Genomic DNA, 21,544 nt, shown 5'->3' with positions numbered 1-21,544 from the left:
AGAAACTTCAGTGTTTTCTATCCAATACTAATAATAATATGCATATATTAGCAACTATGACATAGGAGCAGGCCGTTTACTCTGTGCACCTTTCATCCAAGCTACTCAATACTGCCCCTTCAGCCATAAGAAGTTAACTGACTTGCCTAGTTAATCAGAATCGGCCATTCTGATTAATCGGTCGACCTCTAGTACAGAGCCACAGACAAAAGGCTTCATAAAACTTGTCGTATACTGTATAATCCATCCAAATAGTGTTAGCCTGTTTCTTACAGCCTTTAAAAAAAGAAATCACAGATCTATTTACGCCATGTTCAACTGGAGGTGAGGTAAACACACACGACCCTAATCCCCAAGGTGTTGGTGAGAGAGATGCTCCTTCCTGAGGGCTGTCGTAACCAGGACAATGCGCCATGGAAACAAACAAACTTATGCAGATCATCCACTATGGGTCTCTATGGACTGAAGCCATCCGTCAAAAAGGTGTAGCTAGGCCTATGCTACGCTAGCGAACTACTAGCTTGCCTCATTAGGATTCATCCATTGGCCAGCGCTCTACAGTGCAGGTCAATTAGCTCAGTCATTAAGAACACATTCTTATTTTCAATGACTGCCTAGGAACGGTGGGTTAACGGGCAGAACGACAGATTTTTACCTTGTCAGCTCGGGGATTCGTTTTTGCAACCTTCCGGTTACTAGTCCAATGCTCTAACCACCTGCCTTACATTGCACTCCACGAGGCACCTACGTGGCATGCTGACTACCTGTTACGCGAGGGCAGCAAGAAGCCAAGGTAAGTTGCTAGCTAGCATTAAACTTAAAAAACAATCAATCTTAACATAATCACTAGTTAACTACACATGGTTGATGATATTACTAGTTTATCTAGCGTGTCCTGCGTTGCATATAATCGATGTGGTGCCTGTTAATTTCTCATTGAATCACAGCCTACTTCGACAAACGGGTGATTTAACAAGCGCATTTGCGGACCGGTTCCGTATTTCACTGAAAGAATAAACATTTTGTTTTCGAAATGATAGTTTCCGGATTCTACCATATTAATGACCAAAGGCTCGTATTTCTGTGTTATTATGTTATAATTAAGTCTATGATTTGATAGAGCAGTCTGACTGAGCGATGGTAGGCAGCAGCAGGCTCGTAAGCATTCATTCAAACAGCACTTTTGTGCTTTTTCCAGCAGCTCTTCACAATTCTTCAAGCATTGCGCTGTTTATGACTTCAAGCCTATCAACTCCCGAGATTAGGCTGGTGTAACCGATATGAAATGGCTAGCTAGTTATCGGGGTGCGCGCTAATAGCGTTTCAAACGTCACTCGCTCTGAGACTTGGAGTAGTTGTTCCCCTTGCTCTGTATGGGTAACGCTGCTTCGAGGGTGGCTGTTGTTGATGTGTTCCTGGTTCGAGCCCAGGTAGGGGCGAGGAGAGGGACGGAAGCTATACTGTTACACTGGCAATACTAAAGTGCCTATAAGAACATCCAATAGTCAAAGGTATATGAAATACAAATGGTATAGAGAGAAATATAATAACTACAACCTAAAACTTCTTACCTGGGAATATTGAAAACTCATGTTAAAAGGAACCACCAGCTTTCATATGTTCTCATGTTCTGAGCAGGGAACTTAAATGTTAGCTTTTTTACATGGCACATATTGCACTTTTACTTTCTTCTCCAACACTTTGTTTTTGCATTATTTAAACCAAATTGAACACGTTTCATTATTTATTTCAGGCTAAATTGATATTATTGATGTATTATATTAAGTTAAAATAAGTGTATATTCAGTGTTGTAATTGTCATTATTACAAATAAATAAAAATACAAATCGGCCGATTAATCGGTATCGACTTTGAAAAATCATAATCGTTCGACCTCTATTCTACTATTACACCTACCAATGAGATTGGGTTGCTTTTCTCGTTCCAATGAGATGTAGCCATCAAACATATATTTTATATGGAATTACATGACACAGAGCAGGAGGCAGTAATTCATATCATGACTTGTCTGCTTGTGCTGCGGTCTCTCTCTGTCAGACACAATTATCAGCCTAGGGCACAGACAGTTCCATTGCATTTGCACTGTAACCCAAGATTCAATTTGAAGCATCTGAAATCTCTTGTCTAATGGGCAAACTGACATCGTTTTTTTTTTACAGTGCTGCCTAATGCACTCCAAGGCCAATGGCTTCTGCATGATCAATAGTAAACATGTGTAAAATCAATTTTGTTCTGTGCCAACAATACTTAATGACTGTTGACCAGTCAGCACTTAAGTGCTTTTGTAGTAGAAAGAGCTGGCCCTGAACATTTGTCTTCCCCATCAGCCTTGTTTATTTTATTTAACTTATCTAACCAGGCAAGTTAATTAAGAACAAATTCTTATTTACAATGTAAATAAAAATTCAGCTGAGTTCCTGTTCTGATTGATCAATATGTAGCTCAGAGGGACGTGCCATGGCAGAAGATGCAAGGTCATGTGTAGAGATGTTTATTTGAAGCCAAAGGCAAAACCTTAGACACACACACAACTCAGAATCCACCTGGTGCCAAATTGTCTCTCAGGGCTGCACTCCTTTGGCTACCAGCAGATATTATGTTGAGTGTGTGTGTGCAGACTATCTAATGTAACAGTGTCTGTTTTACCAGCATACCTTAAATGTCTCGACTCTCCCAAGGAGGAGAAAAACAAATGCACAGCATTCTTTATTTCCCATCCCCCTCTATCTAGAATGCAGTGTCATTGTCCTTTGGACTTGTTATGGTTATTGTTCCTTCCGTCTGAGGCAATGTGTTACCCCGAGGAGTTAGTGTGTGGTAGAGTTTGTCCCCTTTGTCCACACTGCAATTCATCTCAAATTGCTCCCTTATTCCACGAGTGTCAAAGGACCAATATGCAGTGATCACGCAGTTCATGGGCTTCTGTGGGGATTTTTCTGTAATGCCCATACTGTGTCTAGTTCTGCTGTGTAGGCGAATACAGGACCAGCTGAAGAGAGCTGCCAAGCTGTCCCAAACTGCTGCATGTTTGTCTGTCTGCAGGGCAAATGTCAGCTCACACCCAAGAGATGTCCCGGGGGAGTGCATTCTCTAGAGTTTCTGACACTTTCCACACACAACCATTACAGCTGTTGCATTCATGAGCCACATAAATTAACCCTGTTGTAACGAACTGTGAAAGGTTTTGTCATTTAAGTTTTGTACGGGTGTTTTCCGTTAAATGAAATGCATGAGGAATGATGGGTGGTAGAAATATTTATCCCGAGTACAGTTCTCTAAATAATCTGCCTCGCTGCGGTTGTAGGTCGTTATTTCTAAATGTCAACTGTTCTTTTTAATTGATGATTAATGTAATGGTTTTCATTCTCTTCTCTTTGTTCTTCCCTCTCTGTAGAAACGGGCCAAAGGCCAGTACCTGTTTTTCAAAGTGTGTGAAGCCCTGAACCTACTGGAGAAGGACTATTTTGGGTTGAGTTACAAAGACAACGCAGACCAGACGGTAAAGTCGGGTTTTTTTTGTACCACATTCTTGTACATTGAGGCTTTTCCAGAACAGCAAACGCATTACAAAATACAAACTCCTCTTGTACATAAAGCTTTCCAATCCATTTTTTTGTATGTTTTGTTTCTGAAGTACCAGTACTACTTTAGGCCTAACTACTTCATAAAATGTATCATATAACAACCTTCTCACCTAATGGCACAGATGTTTTTGCAATTATGTCCTAAATGTTTTATATTGTTTCTCTGCTACAATAGCAACAATGACTAATGGCTTGACTTGTAACTGTTACCACATAATATTCCTCAAGATCAAAATGCGCTCTTTAGACATTCTAAACCTTCAGCGGGCTTGATAGACCATATAATTGATAGTTTTAACAAAGCCCTGAATGAACAAACGGGTTCTTAACTGTGGATGATAAAGTACTTCCCTGTGTTTTTAAGTCCACCCCATCCTCACAGGATGTCTGAAGTGTGCAGTAAACCTCCAGAGAACCCAGATATGCTTCCAGGGAAGAACATCCGTTATTTTCCATTTCTGTGTCGACACGGTTTATTGGAGAGCGCTGTAATATCACTGGTTGGAGACAAACGAGGCTCTGCTCACAAACTTCAGTCCAAACTGACTCTGCTCTTGCCCACTGCCAAGCAGGCCTGGTTAACAGAAGACCTGGGTTCAAATCAGGGTTGGGGTCAATTTAAATTCAGAAAGTAAACCAAATTCCAATTCAAAATGTTCCTAATTGAAAAGCATTGAGGATAGGCCAAATTTGTCATTTCAGTGTACTTCCTGAAATGGAATTGATCCCAACACTGGTTCAAATACTATTTTAATTTCACTTTTGGGACTTATATTGGTTCCATTGCAACAGCCAATCAATCAGGCACACCTAAAGTATTTGAAATTATTTCAAATAGTAATTGAACCCAGGCCTTGTTCAGACTATCCTTCTCACATCTTATGACTTTGGGCCTGGATGTTAAACTCTCCCCTGCACACTGTAATTGGAGCTTAATGACACAGTCAACACACTCCACTGTCTGCAGGCTCCAGATCAGTCAATGAGGGAGACTGTTGGGCGCGAGATCAGCATATTTGCGGTGGTGCTAAATGCTGAGTTTTGTTCCATTTTGAACTGGAAACTGTAGGCTAGCCACGGGGGTGGGCGGTGGAGACAAGGGAAGAGGCTRGGCTGTGTAGTTTAGTGGACTGTGTTTTCATCATGTGCGTTTGTTTATATGAAAGTGGTGTGTTGAAGTTCAGGGATCAGACAAGTAATGACCACCATGGCTAGTTTTGTCTGTGGTCTGGACTGGTGCTAAATTGAGTTATGCTCTACAGCAGCTCTGTGCCAAATGCTACCTTCTGTCTTGTTTTTTAATCTACTTTTCTTGACATACCTGATCTACTAAAGTACCTGAGAAGGGAAATGAAAAGGAAGGCCTAGTGTATTTTGATTAGAAACGGCACAGTGTTCTATGTTTAGGTGGTATAGTCTGGCCAAGTAGTTAATTGCAATACGAATGATTTTACAATCAAAATCCCAGCTCATTATTCTAACATGTGTTGCCAATCACCATGGTTACTCAACAGGGAACATATGAAGTCTGTGATTTAATTGGTAGAAGTTTGATACGGTGTTAGAATTTCTGCGTACTTGTTAATACCAAAGCTGACATCTCCTTTGTTTCTTCTTTAGTGCTGGCTGGACCCTACAAAGGAGATCAAACGTCAGATCTGCAGTAAGTTGTGGCTTTTTAACCTTTTGAAACTTTCTGTATTAAGTAACATGGCAACCGGAGTTCACACTAATTGGCGTTACTGTACATACCAACCTAATGAAAGGCTTCCACACTATACCCTATAATTTCCCCTAACACAGCACCCCTATCACTATCACCCAAGTCTATTCCAGTAGAACTAATAACTAATGTTACTGTTGACATTTACTGGATCTTGAGCAGATACGTTACTTATCGTCTCCTGGAGTGACATGCTCTTTTTACATCTGGTAACTGGATTGCAGTAATTCTGAATGGGGCTGGGGGGATGTGTTTGGGATGTTGGGTGGGGGGAGGCTGCTCACCCATCCCAAGTCTGATACTTCCAGAGAACTTAGTGCTGCCAGTAACACCGACCAGGTGTTTATAAACACACGGACAGTATGCCCTGGAGGGAATTCACTCTAGCCATGGGAACAGCAGCTCCGAGCGGAGGTACTTTCCTGTCCAGGGCCTGGGATGCGTTAGTCTACGGCAGCCCAAAACTGTCCTCTTTCTCTCTCCTTAACTTGATGTATCCTTTTACATCATGATCAGGGTCGCTGGTCTGGTCCCTCCTTCAGGGGAGAGAAAGGGAATGGGATCCTCCCTCTGAAAGATGCAGCAGTCAAGGCTGCTTCATGTGTTGTACCCCTGCCTGGTGCAATAAAGACCCCTTGTGCTGCCTGGTAGTGATTTTAATGTGTTATTATCCAAACTCACATCTGAAGGTCACACAGGACCCAGTCACTGCACTAAGCCAGGCACAGCCATGCTTATTAGTGCCTTTTGGTGGTTCTGTGTTTGAGGTTTCTGCCACACCGACTGTGACAGCGACTGTCAGTGACGATGCAAGAACATTTAAGAGCAGATGACCGTCGACAAAGAAATCCCCATTCTACCTGACTGTCCAGCAGCCAAAGCTATGCCTATTTTCTAGACTTATCTCTGTCTTTTTTGAACTGCTTTAACACCTTGCGTCAATGAGTGAGGAACAGATGCCCTATACCTGTCTGTCAGCCACAGATTGCTCTCTGTGAGATAGTCAAAGGATTTGGAGCACTTTCTGACAAAAAAAGTGAGACCACTGTTATACTGACTTGACTGATTCCGGTCTGTAGGCAGGCAGAGTTCACTACCAAGTCTGTAACTAAGATCACTAGGGGTTTATGGTCACTGACTGCCCGTGGGATCCAGGGAAATGGTAGATATTGGGACACTCCATTTTCTTTAAAGGCGGTGTAGCGCCTATTTCTCAATGCCAGAAACGCATATAATAGTAACTTGGAGAACCCCAAGAAAACCTTCCCAAATTACAAACTCTTTTAAAGCAATTGTTATAATATTGTTGTTCTAAACGTTGGGTTTGAGGTTTTCTCCAAGTCATCTCTAGCTTCGTAAAAACAATGCCCTGGGGTCAGCGTCACATGGTGAATTAAAACGTATAAAAAGTAGGATCAATTTGAAATTGAGACTGGTGAATTGGGTGTCTACTCGTCAATCTGCGGGACACATTTCATCCCTGACAACTTCCAGGGCTATCAACAATGGAAGGATGACTTTAACAAGAAGTTGCTTCTCAAAGTGGATGCTGTCCCTACCATTGTGGCTCCAAAGCATCTCAAACAGCCGTGAGCATTATCACTGGCATAGAAGTGAACTGGGTAAATGAAAAAGCTAGCAAGCTTGTGTAACCGATGTGAAATGGCTAGCTAGTTAGCAGTGGTGCGCGCTAATAGTGTTTCAATCGGTGACGTCACTCGCTCTGAGACCTGAAGTAGTTGTTCCCCTTGCCCTGCAAGGGCCGCTGCTTTTGTGGAGCGATGGGTAACGATGCTTCGGGGGTGTCTTGTCTATGTGTTCAGAGGGTCCCTGGTTCGAGCCCGGGGCKAGGGTACGGTCGAAAGTTAAACTGTTACACTTGCTACCTCTATGCTCTATARRGTTTTCTATACGGCCTGCCGAGGGCTGGCTCTACTGAAATGCCATGCTGCGGATCCGATCACAGATCGGGTGGTGTCTCGGAGAAGCCACGGAGCCATGCTTTCTTTGGAGGGGTGGATTTTAGGATCAATGTGGTCACAGTTGCTTCTTGTTGAAGTGACAGCAGATAGGATAGCTAGCAAGCTAACGTTCTTCCTACATTTTTGAATGAATTTAAGCTAGTCTCATTCTTTCGCCATAACAATATTCTCTCTTGAACGAAGTTCCTCGAGTTTCCCAGCCGTAGCCTGCGTAGGCTATATGCCTGTAGGCTATGTGCCTGTGCTTGAAATCAACAAAGGTAGGCATAAAGTTATTGTTTGCAAAAATGTATTATTGGGAATGGCAGCTCAACTTTTTGTAGCAATCCGCACAGACAGCTGTGTTATGTTTGTTTGTTGTGTTGTACTTACTAGTACCCAGTGTTAGTAGGTTGACTAGCATGTCAAACCCTGCAATCTGCCAACCTCTGGAATGTTCCGGTGCCGAGCATCCTTGTGGTTGGTGGAGCACTGCAAGTTTAAGACCATGCTTAGCCATTGTTCTCTTACGTTTTGTCTTAACAAGAGATGGTCAGTGTTTTATACTGGGATCCTTGATTTATTTGGCGTGGGCTACGGCCAAACAGTAGCCTGTTTTTGAGTTGTGTTAATAAACAGGGAATTCGTAAACTCAATCCTCTGTCTGGACATTTGTCATATGATCTAGCCAGGTCATTACATTATAAACAGTAAATATAGACTTTTTAATACTATACACGTCACAATTCCAGACATAACAATGCAAACAGTATTTTCTGGCAATTTATCCGCTCACTTTACCAGCATTGCTCTGTGTAGACGCAAGAAAAATAGACTTGCTTTTTAATTTGAAATGCTTGATGACGTTGACGTTTTTTATTTATTTAGGCTTTAGTCAATACCAAAAATGCTCTTATCCAGAGCGATTTACAGGAGATATTAGGGTTAAGTGAATTCCTCAAGGGCAGAACGAAATATTATTTTCCCAACTACTCGGCTCTGGATTCGAACTAGCAACCTTTCGGTTACTGACCCAACGCTCTTAACCTCTAGAGCAGTGGTTCCCAAACTTTTTATTTTCCGTACCCCTTCAAACATTCAACCTCCAGCTGTGTACCTACCCTCTCTAGCACCAGGGTCAGCGCACTCTCAATTGTTGTTTTTTGCCATCATTGTAAGCCTGCCACACACACACTATACAATACATTTATTAAACATAAGAATGAGGGTGAGTTTGGCACAACCCGGCTCGTGGGAAGTGACAAAGAGCTCTTATAGGACTAGGGCACAAATAATAATACATCGTTTTGCTCTTTATTTAGCCATCTTACATATAAAAACCTTTTGTTCATCGAACATTGTGAATAACTCACCACAGGTTAATGTGAAGGGTGTGCTTGAAAGGATGCACATATCTCTGCAATATTGGGTTGTATTGGAGAGTCTAAGTCTTAAATCATTTTCCACACACAGTCTGTGCCTGTATTTAGTTTTCATGCTAGTGAGGGCCGAGAATCCACTCTCACATAGGTATGTGGTTGCGAAGGGCATCAGGGTCTTAACAGCGTGATTTGCCAAGGCAAGAAACAATGAGTGCAGCCCTATCCAGAAATATGGCAGTGGCTTCTGATTAAATTTAATTTTCACAGAACCGCTTGTTGCAATTTCGATGAGGCTCTCTTGTTCAGATATCGGTAAGTGGACTGGAGGCAGGGCATGAAAGGGATAACGAATCCAGTTGTTTGTCGTATGTTTTGTTAAAGTAATTGCCCTTCCAGCTCACTCAGGTACTTCTCTATCACATTTGACATTGTCTGTAAGCTTGAGTTCATTTGCACACAAAAAATCATACAATGATGGAAGACCTGTGTGTTGTCCTTGTTAATGCAGACAGAAAATAGCTCCAACTTCTTAATCATAGCCTCAATTTTGTCCCGCACATTGAATATAGTTGGGAAGAGTCCCTGTAATCCTAGATTCAGATCATTCAGGGGAGAAAAAACATCACCCAGATGGGCCAGTCGTGTGAGATTCTAATGATCAATTAGGATTTTACAAATGATAAACTTGGATTAGCTAACACAACGTGCCATTGGAACACAGGAGTGATGGTTGCTGATAATGGGCCTATGTAGATATTCCATAAAATCAGCCATTTCCAGCTACAATAGCCATTTACAACATTAACCATGTCTACACTATTTCTGATCAATTTGTTATTTTAATAGCCAAAAAAGTAGCTTTTCTTTCAAAAACAAAGACATTTCTACGTGACCCCAAACTTTTGAACAGTAGTCTATATTTAAAAAAATGTGAATCACATTTTTATTTGGCGTGCCCCCGAATGGCATTGCGCGTACCCCTGGGGGTATTGCTGCTTGTGGATATGATTCTATGATATGGCACTCCCCTCCCAATTCCATTTCATGCAAGCTGCTGTGCCTGTGTGCCCTGTAATAGCACTCTATAGTGTGTGTGTGACTGGGGAATGGAGGCTAGCCTATCACATGAATTGAGGCCTCAGCTCAGACCCATTTATCTTCAGCCTGTGACTCAGACTGGAACGTTTCAAGGATAATTGAAAATCGGAAAACAGGCCAGAGATGAGGGGAGACTGAAATCCCTTGTGCCCATGTCACACCACCACAGCTGACTTTTTGAAGGTCATCTTTATAAAAACGCTTACTTTGTACGAGTCTGCCCATGAATGCTCACTTAGAAAATTACCCTGATTTCCAAAGCTGTTTCTGTGCTAGATGACACCAGTTTTTTTTTGCTCAGTTTTTGCCCATTCACACCTGAAATACTACACCTAATCGGACAGTTGAAGATACTGTTCTGCACAGTTTCTTTACCGCTCACACACACACCAAGAAAGAACTATGTTCTTGGACAGATCCTCACATTTCAGTGCATCAGTCTTTAAACTGCTCCTTGCTTTCTTAAATGGTCACTGACCTCTCTGCTCAGTCTGGCCAAAGGACAATGGCTACAATATGACCACAGTTGTAACAGGAGAGGTACAGTGGCAGTTTAGCTTGTGGGGTCATTTTTGGAATTCCTCTTTAATGACATATCCTGTATCCCATGCCCGCACTAAGCATGTGTGAATATGGCATGGTTTTCCTTGTGTTTTGTAGATTTAAAAAGGGGGAAAAAGAGCATTGTTTGTATGACTTTCAATGAATTCTCGATGTCGTGCAGACTTGAAAAGAGAAGTAAATTCCTCCCCAAATGTAATTTTCTCCGAACAGTCAATGGAATTCCTTCCTTGCCTGGCCCTTCTTCCCTATGTTCCTTCTCACGAGGCCTAGGGTTCTGGGAAGAATGAAAAGCAGAGCCATTCAGTTCTGCAGCAAAGCAAATGGCCCGCATGGAATCCCTGTATGATTACTCTGTTCCAGCATAGTGTCCAGACCAGTTAAACTCACTCGCCTGCAGCTAGACCGAAAGGACATTACTCTCGCTCTCCACTGATGAGCAGACACAGAAAATCACTTATTATTTCACTATCCCTTTTCTGGATGAAAAAGCCTGAATTCCTCATATGTTTTTGAACATAAATTTCAGGGAAAGAGTGGGAAGACCATTAAGTCTGTTATGTCAGGACACGGTGGATATTTGTTGTAAATTGAGCCATTGCATAACATCATGTCTCCCACCCAGAGGGTGAGAGACTGTCATCATCATCCATCTCTTCTCTCCCCGGGTGTAATCAGGCTAGCGTTACCCCCCCCCCCCTGACCCACCCCTTCTTTCTCTCTCTTAGCTAGCGGTTGCTAGGTGACAACCAGACCTACCCTAATGCTGACGAGGCTCTAGGCATCGCCACATCAAGCCAGTGGTCTGTGACTGGACACACACAGAGATGAGTAGGTAGTGTGTATTAGCACTGCTAATCCTGTCTCATCTCACATGGCGGCTCTCTTATCGCTGACAACAGGAAGTATAACATGGAGCCCTGCAAAGGGCTCTTAAGCCCATCTGGCCCCCATCTGACCCCAACACTAGTAGTCTCTATAAAAAGTAGGCTACTACTAGAAAGTAGATTGCTTATGTAAAAGTGAATCCATATCATGATTTAGTGTTGAAGATTTGACGTTGATTTTAAAAACCCTTTTGTGGTAGTTGTTGAATGTGTGGCTCTGAAATGTTCTCTGCTAGCTGGTTGAATCCTAATGTAGTCTATTTTACAATCCCTTCAGCGTGTCTAATGATGAATACTCAAAATGGAAAAGTGTCATTTTAAAGGCCTTGTTTCTACTCTGCCATTTTAGATTAGACTCTGTGCACGACCATATCAAAATAACTCTCCTCAGGCTGGCCCATGTCTCTCCAGGCTTGATAAAACTTACACTTCAAAGCCTCTCCTCACGGGTCTTAGCTGTTGTGTAATTGCTTACAGCTGCTGCTTCCCAGTGTGTTCTCTTCCTCTTTCCATCTCTTTGCCCCCTCTCCCCCACCACACCCACACTCCTTACGGACAGTCGATGAGCACAGCTGTTCGAGCAAGGATGTGTTCTTAGCACATCTGGCTCGGGAAGATTCCTCCATCGCTTGTTTTTCTTTGTTGGTTATTTAAAACTAAACGCATAATTGCCTTCCTCTACATACAGTACAAACACTCACCTAAATGCTTAGCCGGAGTCACTTCTTCTAGGCTTGAACACATGTGGCCTGACGCCTCAGAGGAATGTATAATATGTTGTGTTATGATAATGAAGCCTGCGCCACCTCCCGGGTGGTCTAGGGCACTGCATCGCAGTGCTAGCTGCGCCACCAGAGTCTCTGGGTTCACGCCCAGGCTCTGTCGCAGCCGGCCGCAACCGGGAGGTCCGTGGGGCGACGCACAATTGGCATAGCGTCGTCCGGGTTAGGGAGGGTTTGGCCGGTAGGGATATCCTTGTCTCAGTATGTTAAAAAAAAAAATGTTATAAAATGTATGCACTCTACTGTAAGTCGCTCTGGATAAGAGCGTCTGCTAAATGACTAAAATGTAAAAAAAAAAAAATGTAAGTGAAGAATGTATTTCCTTTAGTCTTTAAATCAGATGAGTCCTGTTCTCTCTCCACAGATACCTCCTGGCAGTTAGCGTTCAATGTCAAGTTCTACCCTCCTGATCCAGCCCAGCTGACCGAGGATATTACCAGGTATTGTACTGTCCGTTTCATAAGGAAACAAAGGTCAAAGAGCCAATCCTTTTGATTGTTTGGCTTTATTATGTTAGTCATATAGCAATGAAATGATCTGCCCAGTTGTGCTAACACAGAATGTATGTATGCCACGCAGGTGGCCCGGAGCAGTCAAAAACCTACAGTCTGTTAAAATGTTGCATTCACACTTTTGACATCTTTCCAGAGTATTTTGTACTCAGGAAATGTAAATAGTTGTACTGTAGATACTGTAACAGTACATGTTATTGATTTTCGGCCAGCATGCACACACAACTAACACATAAGCAAGCACTGTTATTCACTATACAACTGTGAATATATACACCTCTAATCCAGTAAAGGGAGGTGTAGTACTGTGCTGCACAGTAGTTGCACACCACAGCAGCAACATGCAGTAGACCCCTGGTCGATAAGGTCAGACCAGCAGAGCACGGAGGGGAGAGAGGGGGGACGATGTGCTGTACACGGAGTGTTCAATGTCCGTGTGTTTCCCCCAGTGTCTGATCCCACTCGGCTCTGAGGCCTCAGCGGGGTCACTCCCTAATCTAGCGTAGAATGCCCTCTTTGATCGGCACCCGTCAAAAGGTTGCAGCAATATCGAATGCAGTGGAGCTGTCTTCAGCCTCCAGAGTTTAGTTTCAGCACAGCCCCAGATCCAAGGTCACAGGCAATCATCTCACAGACCTACCTTTTTTTCTCTCTGTGTGCCGTTACCGCACACTCTATTTCTGCTGTTGAGTCTGCAGGCTGCGGCTTTACTGTAAGGCACAGGAAACCGCCCCCACACACCACGTTCACGTGCTGAATGTCATGTCAGATCTGAACTAGTGGATTAGTGTCATGATAAACATATAGACCAAATGTACAAAATCTATTTCATGCCCTTTGATCCCATCTCGCTCGCTTCTCTTTCTTCCCCTCCTCCCATCTCCATCTCCCTGTAGATATCTCCTGTGCCTTCAGCTCCGGCAGGACATAGCTTCGGGGCGTCTACCCTGCTCCTTCGTCACCCACTCTCTGCTGGGTTCCTACTCCCTGCAGGCCGAGCTGGGAGACCACGACCCCGATGAGCAACGCCTCGACTACATCAGCGACTTCCAGTTTTCCCCCTCACAGACTAAGGAGATGGAGGAGAAGGCGGTGGAGCTCCACAAAACTCACAGGTCAGAGCCGTGTGGGGTTAAAGGGATAGTTCAGAGAACTATCCCTTTAAAGCAAGCAAGAGGAAGTGCCACTCAAATCACATTTTATTGGTCACATACGCATGGTTAGCAGATGTTAATGCGAGTGTAGCAAAATGCTTGTGCTTCTAGTTCTGACTAAAGTAATATCTAACAAGTAATCTACCAAATTCACAACTACATTATACACACAAATGTAAAGGAATGAATAGAATATGTACTTATAAATATATGGATGAGCGATGGCTTGCGGCATAGGCAAGATGCAGTAGATGGTATAGAATACAGTATATACATATGAGATGAGTAATGTAGGATTTGTAAACATTATTAAAGTGGTGTTATTTAAGGTGACTAGTGATACCTTTTATTAAATCCATTTATTTACGTGGCCAGAGTTTTGAGTCTGTTGGAAGCAGCCTCTATGTTAGTGATGGCTGTTTAACAGTCTGATGGCCTTGAGATAGAAGCTGTTTTTCAGTCTCTCGGTCCCAGCTTTGATGCACCTGTACTGACCTCACCTTCTGGATGATAGCGGGGTGAACAGGCAGTGGCTCAGGTGGTTGTTGTCCTTGATGATCTTTTTGCCCTTCCTGTGACATCGGGTGCTGTAGGTGTCCTGGAGGGCAGGTAGTTTGCCCCCGGTGATGCGTTGTGCAGACCGCACCACTCTCTGGAGAGCCTTGTGGTTGAGGGCGGTGCAATTGCTATACCAGGCGGTGATACAGCCTGACAGGAGGCTTTCGATTGTGCATCTGTAAACGTTTGTCAGTGTTTTTAGATGATAAGCCAAATTTCTTCAACCTCCTGAGATTGAGGAGGTGCTGTTGTGCCTTCTTCACCACGCTGTCTGTGTGGGTGGACCATTTCAGTCTGTCCGTGACGTGTACGCTGAGGAACTTAAAAGTTTCCACCTTCTCCACTACTGTCCCGTCGATGTGGATAGGGGGGTGCTTCCTCTGCTGTTTCTTGTAGTCCACGATCATCCCCTCTTCTGACACTGACATTGAATTCATCACTGAAGGGGCCTCTTTAAAACCACCCGGCTGTGGGGACAGGGGAAAGACACCTGTGTAGAAATTAGATTGGAAATTACCCCTTGCCTGTACTAAACCCTGTGATTATCATATTTTGAATTCCCTGTTTTCAGCACCTGCCATTTATCTATTGATTTATCATTGACTTGAACTTTTCACCTCTGTTTGTTTTGAATTGTTCTATGTTTTGTCTACCATTCTAGGGGGATGACTCCTGCTCAAGCAGATACCCAGTTCTTAGAAAACGCCAAGAAGTTGTCGATGTATGGTGTCGATCTCCACCATGCCAAGGTGACTGACACACGGCCCCAGGCACTGGGTTTTGGAATGTCCAATCCAACCAGAAATTATGTTTAAGAAATCACTTCTGTATACATTTTTGGGAAAATACTAGGAAATACATTTGTGATGTTTATAAAATGCCCTGCGATGAGAATGTCAACCTCATAGCTGTAAAAAAAAATATGATTGAACTGTAAATTCTTAACAAGGAGGCATAGCCTACTGGTCAGTATCCAAACTTAGTCATTAGTCAAGGAACTGTTCTCCTACGCGCCATTCTTTGTGTATGGAAGTCTGTTGAAATGCCTGTGAGAGCACACAGGACTCAGGGAGGCTCCTTTGATGTAGTGTGCAGTGAGGGGAAGAAAGAGGCAGGCAGAAAACACAAAGCCAAAGCAGAAAGTGCATCAGCTGTACAAATACATGTGGTGGAGCCGGAGCTCTTTTCACTGTGCCGTCTGCATGGGAACAGCCCTGTGGAATGAACCCTTCTCTCTCCCGGTGGACTGGACATGGGTTGAAAATACTCCCAGAAATGTTCTCTTGGTCTAGAGCACAGAGGGGGACGGCGAGCGAGGGGGAGAGAGAAGGGGGGGTTGGGAAGAGAACGAGAGGGGGGGGTCAGTGACCTCTTAGTGCAGATCCCAACCGTCAGTAATTAGTGAGTAAAGTGTATGTCAGGCCCTTATGTCCTCGCACTCTTTCGGTAGGTAGGCAGACAGCCACGTACAAGGGTTGTGTGGAGAAGCATGTCATGGCCATGGAGTGAGAGGGGGTGGTTAAAAGCCATGTTTGTGTCTAATAGTTGCCATGCCCATCAGCGGCGATGGATTTTCCTCCTCGTTTTACAGTTTGATACACAAATCAATAGCCACTCAGTATCGAACTATCCATATGTCCCGGACTTAAAAGACCCTTTATGGCATCATGCAAGTTCGATAACAACGTTACCATTGAGTTATGGTGGGATGATTGAATATCCAGCCTTATTCAATTGTATGTAATATGTAATCTTATTCCATTGTGAGTCTTGGCAATATTATAAATCTTCTGGACTGAAATCTGAGAACGTTGTCTGCTCTCTATCCATGTTGTCTGTACTGCTGCAAACGTGACTGTTTTCTGTTCATTATACTTTGCTGAACTGTTGCTTTGGCTGTTGTCTTTGTGTCTGCAGGACTCTGAGGGAGTGGACATCATGTTGGGAGTGTGTGCCAATGGCCTGCTGATCTACAAAGACCGACTCCGGATAAACCGCTTTGCCTGGCCAAAAATCCTCAAGATCTCCTACAAACGTAGCAACTTCTATATCAAAATCAGGCCGGGAGAGGTACAGAACCGCACCGCCCTCAGAGGAAAAACAAGACATTTCCACATTTTACTCTTGTCCTTTCCAAAACCCACTCCAGAGATCAGCTGTAGGAGAGAGATTCCATCATTGAGCCAACTACTGACAATGTTAGGACATGGTTTGATTGTGGAGATGGAAATGCTGACGTTTAGGTATTTCTTTCTCAAGGCCCAATTCAAACTAGTTTTGTGGAAGGAGCGGGGGGTTTGGTCCATATCTCGTTTTTTGTGGAGCATATGTTTTCTAACTTGGCCAGTTCTAGTACTCGGTGGAACTCAGTTATATGCTCTGTCTTCCAGACGGAGCAGTTTGAGAGCACCGTGGGCTTCAAGCTGCCCAACCACCGCTCTGCCAAGAGGGTCTGGAAGGTCTGCGTGGAGAATCACACCTTCTTCAGGTAACAATCACTCTCAGCTCCCATGTCAACCACACCAACATAGGTTTAACCTAAACCTCGAACTCACTGCATCAGACTTGAAAAGATGTCTGAACCAGGAAGAACTAGTGTGTTAGGTCCTCTGAAGTCTGTTGTTTTTGAATGATTGCACCTTTCTTTATAGTGTTCTGTTCCACCTTGCAACTTTATCTATAGGCCGTTTCTAACCTGTTGACTCTGAAATGTGTCTAAGCTAACACAGTTAGTCCGAGCCCATGTCAGTGGGGATGGCTAAATGTCCCCCCCCCCCAACCCTATGCACTTATTTGTTCAGCCAGCTTCCCTGTCCAATTCCTAAAGCCATGGCCATTATCACGCGCTTAAACTCTCTCCTTAGCTTCCACTCTGCAGGGCTGTATGATTAAGGAAGCAAGTGTCCCCAGTTTTTGCCTCAGGCAGCACCATCTTCAGATTAGCCTTTACGTCGGTAGCCCTGCCCCCTGGTAAACAATGTATGATCGCTGGATGAGTCTTTTGAAGTCTAATATTGCAGGTAATGGAGTCGTCAATAACTAGGGTTTTCAATTTGTCAGTGCTAATGGTTTGAGGCTTCGGCAGCTCAGACCCCATAACGGGTGGAGGAGAGAGCTGGGAAGGCTCGGGCATCTGACTCCGACTCATTGCTTTGTGGTGAACACCAGTTGAAAGTTTCTATCGGCTGAATGATCGACACCGGTTGAGAATGCCGACAGTATTTCTTTCCAGAAGCCATGAGAAAATGTCCGGCTGTGGGGACTGCAGGGGGATTAACACTACGTGTATTTATTGGTGATGCAGCATCATCCTTCCCTACACTTAAATTGCCCTTGCCTAACGATTTGCGTCTCAAGCCCGGCTTGCAACTCTGCTATCCTCACCATAAGGCGATAGTAATCCTGTATATTAAGAGTACAGCGACTGCAATGAGAAGGCATCATGTTACTTCGGGGTTTTTTCCGCCCGGAGGAGGTCCTGCAGATCTATGTCCAGATGAAGCATCCGGGGTGAAAAAGTTGAATTTAAAAAAAGTTGTGTGAGCATAAAACTAAGACCTTGGTTAACTTGTTAAGTACAGAGTTTGATAAAATACTTAAGTAAAAAACAAAAAAGTTTGGCAGGTAGCCAAGTAGCAACCAACGGTACAGCAGTATGGAGACATTGCGGAAGTGTGTTGCATCACGTAATAAATCCCACCTGCTACGCCTCGCATTATTTGATAGTTCATAAGAGGATTGTCGGCACACGCCAAATTGAAACCAGATACGGCATGGAGATCCTCGGCTGTTTAATCGAGTTGTTATTCTTGGCACGGACAACGAGGAGGGGAGCAACAGCCTCAAACAAAGCAAAAATCACTCACTGCCTTGCCTTCAACCCAACCAGTAATATCCCAAAGCCCTGTAGAGCCCCTCTTTCTCCTCCTCTCATTCAGATCTTCTGTGTGCTAAAGCAACTCCTAGTAATGACTGTCCTTAATCTGTCAAATTTGAATTTCAAACACCGCCATCCACTTTAATGGTCTTGTACATTGATATCAATACCAATGAGGGCTTTTAAATTGTCCCGCTTACTAGCAATTTGGTCCGAAGAGTGGCTTTTCTTGGGCTGTGATGTGAGGGCATGATGTCATGATAGACCCAGGCCCTCGCTGGGCTGGGATGGAGAAGCGATGCTGAGATTATAATGGGATCCACAGACACCCTGACATCCCAGCAGCACACCTAGGGCCAGCCCTGGCCTGCATACCCCTGGGATAAACAACAGAACAGACACCTTCCTAGTCTGCCTGTATAACAGCAGAGAGCAGAGCCTTGGAGAGGACCCCAGTATTGCTTAACCTGACACCACTAGAAAGATGCCAGAGACATCTGGACCCCCCCCCCCAGCCTGCTGCTCCCTCAGGCTGGGCACATACGTGTGTGTGTGAAATGTCTGACTGAAGGGCCCTGCAAAGTAAATAGGGGAGAGATGGGCGGACAGGAAAGCCCTGTCTCCATGGGAGATTAAGGATAGGGGCAGGGAAGATTTTGAATATCTAGCCCCAAACACAGCTGTTACACAGAGCCAGCGAAGGAGAATAGGAGACCGCTTACTGTTCGGCGCCCAGCGTTTGACGGGGTTTACAGCTCATGTTCACTTACGGTCACTGACAAACAATGAGACTGTGGAACGGATCTCTTTTACCTAGGTCTTCATGACTCATCCATAATCTCTGTATTTACACACAGAGATACCTAGGTTTATCACTTCCGTCTCAGTGGTTAGCCTAGGTCACAGGCAGGACATTTTAATTTTTTATATAGTGAAAAAAGTTTGTACTCTTTGTCTATATAGCCTCACTGTCATCCAGTAAACTGAAATAACATATCCACATGGAGTTTACACACTGCACCAAATACTGTATATGATAGTATTTGTTTGTTTTCATCTTATTTTGGTCCTTTTCTCGCTCCAGGTTGATGACTCCAGAAGCGCCCACTAAAGCTAAGTTCCTCACACTGGGCTCTAAGTTCCGCTACAGTGGGAGGACCCAGGCCCAAACACGACAGGCCAGCACCCTCATCGACAGGCCGGCACCCTACTTCGAGCGCACCTCCAGCAAGCGCATCTCACGAAGCCTGGATGGAGGTTGGCAGTGGCACTAGACAACACACACACAGTTGGGATTTGGGTTGATGTATTGTTATGCCCAGTGCCCACTACGTTGGACTATGGGCAGCGCTGGTATTCTGGTAATGAGTACAGTATGAGTCAGTCCATAGCTGTCTCTGCAGGCGAGGAGATGAGTGTTACTCAGTGGAGCATAGCCTCTGATCCTGGCCTACACTAGCAGCCGGTCTCTTTGTGATCATGAGAGGGTTTTCATTCAGTCAGCTCAGTGCAGACACCGTAGGGGGGCCGTCACAGAACCACAGGCTACCTCAGCCCTGCCATCAGAGACATTTAGATAAACTGCTGAAGAAACTCCCAAAACAGCGAGTGAGAGAAGTAGAGAAGGTAACAAAGGACCCTCAAGATCAGAGGAAACCCATTACTGTGGGATATACAGAAACGTCCCCGTTCAGATGTTCCGTGTGACAACGTTATCAACGTGCCTCAGCATGCATTCTGTTCCCCCGCCAACTATTAAAGGTTAGAGGGAACAAACCACTATCCTCCTAGTTTTAGTCAGCTCAAACTGTCTGGTGAGCTGAACAATGCTGGTTTTGCATTTAGTCAAACATGTTATAATGACTGGGGATGAACATTCCTATAGCCTACTATGAGGCGATTTCTCTCTTCCAAGAGTTTTTAGAAGAACCATTTTGCAGTGTCCTGTACAACGTCAGCCAGTGTTTAGCTGTAGGCATGACATATTCCCTCACTCTCATTGCTATTGGCTATATACAGGAAATGGCTCCAACATCTGTTTCCCTTTGTTGGAACTTTGGGAAGGACTGTGGATGAAACTGGACTCATTCTTCTTGACCAGGGGATTTCAATATGTTTCTATGGCTAGACCCAGGCTGTATACATTACATTGTACATTTAACATGGGAAAGAAACAGTGCCACTAAAACGTTAACAAGCTTGAAGGATGTTCTCTTGCCAAGGCCCATGTGAATTTGTAAGCCTATTTTCCACCATAAAAGCATTCTAGAAATTGCTCTGCAAAACCTAGTGTCTTTGCGTGATATGGGGAATTAGACTGTAATACTGGCCCGGCTGCTATGCAGATTAAATGCAGGTGATGGTGTAGCTGAAAGTGAAGTAGTAATTAAATGGCGACGCTTGAAAATGTACAGTGCCTCTTCTGACAAAGATTAGTGTGTTATATTGACTGTTCAGTTTTTTGCTTCCAACTTCAGCAGCACAAGTCTAGGAGGAGAATCCTAGATGAACATGAGTCACCAAAGGAATGCCGATCTCGATACTCTACGATGCCATGAATAGCCTACAATAACATTTAGCAAGATGATGGTTTCGCCTTTCTTCACTCTCTGTCTAGCTTGTAAATCTAGGATAACTCAATCAAAAGTCCCAAATACCCCATGTGTACTAAGGCCGGGCCATTCATTAATAAAGGGTTACTCGACTAACACACGCTAACCTGTGCCTGCTCTGGAATCCCTTTTCTTTGCTTCCTCACTCCTTCTTTCCCCTCCTGTATGTAGGGCCTCTCTGAGCCTCTTGATCATTCATCATCAGCCCAATGCAGTGTACTATTAATTCCCTCGCCTTCCTCTGTAGAAGAGGGTGGGAGGGAACCATTTTGTTTTCCGTCTGGCCAGCCGTGGAGACTTCGCTCTCTCTGCTATGGCCCCTGACTAGGGCCCCCAGAGCTTCAGATACAGCAGGTGTGAGACTGGGACTCTGAATGAGACAGGGCTAGCTGAGGAGAATTTGGTCCTGGTCTCTGGATAAATCCCTCTCTCCCCTCCCAACACATGGCACAACAATACAGGGAGTGGTGGCTGTGCTGTGGGTGGCATGGTCAGTTACTGATGATAACAGGTTCCATATCAAACCCTTACTACTAAACCTCAAGAATCCATAACTACACCGCACCGCTGTGTGTGTGTGTGTTGGCACTGCTAAATACACTACTGTACATTACGGCTAGCATGACATGTCAATCATTACTGTAGTTTCACATAGACCTAGCATTTAGCCAAAGAACTGATCCTGTGAAATTTCTCTAACCTCTTCCATCTGAATAGCTATTGAACATAGGCATTTACTATACCAAAACAAAGAGCCATGTCTGGTATGTACTATGAATCCATGCAATTATGGTCTTATCTCATCCACAAAAGGCGGGTACATTTTATTTTA

At 44.1% G+C, this 21,544-nt stretch overlaps 1 protein-coding gene across 16 annotated transcripts in view; it reads left to right on the top strand.

The window, feature by feature from the left end:
* The window catches only part of LOC111954548 (protein 4.1), a 115,643-nt gene that overhangs the window by 77,628 nt on the left and 16,471 nt on the right, over positions 1-21,544 (top strand). For all 16 annotated transcript variants that reach the window (XR_011474346.1, XM_070435813.1, XM_070435812.1 and 13 more), the window contains exons 4-11: positions 3,416-3,520; positions 5,226-5,268; positions 12,364-12,439; positions 13,408-13,626; positions 14,885-14,972; positions 16,141-16,293; positions 16,614-16,711; positions 19,185-19,357. Coding sequence is in view for 15 of the 16 variants with exons in the window: in XM_070435813.1 (XP_070291914.1) it covers positions 3,416-3,520; positions 5,226-5,268; positions 12,364-12,439; positions 13,408-13,626; positions 14,885-14,972; positions 16,141-16,293; positions 16,614-16,711; positions 19,185-19,357 (955 nt within the window). In the remaining variant the exon portion in view is untranslated. The remainder of the gene's footprint in view (positions 1-3,415; positions 3,521-5,225; positions 5,269-12,363; positions 12,440-13,407; positions 13,627-14,884; positions 14,973-16,140; positions 16,294-16,613; positions 16,712-19,184; positions 19,358-21,544) is intronic.

This window comes from Salvelinus sp. IW2-2015, linkage group LG28 (genome assembly GCF_002910315.2).
Source record: "Salvelinus sp. IW2-2015 linkage group LG28, ASM291031v2, whole genome shotgun sequence".
Classification (NCBI taxonomy): domain Eukaryota; kingdom Metazoa; phylum Chordata; class Actinopteri; order Salmoniformes; family Salmonidae; genus Salvelinus; species Salvelinus sp. IW2-2015.
The sequence above is the reverse complement of the archived record's forward strand: the minus strand, read 5'-3'. Positions and strand labels throughout refer to the sequence as shown.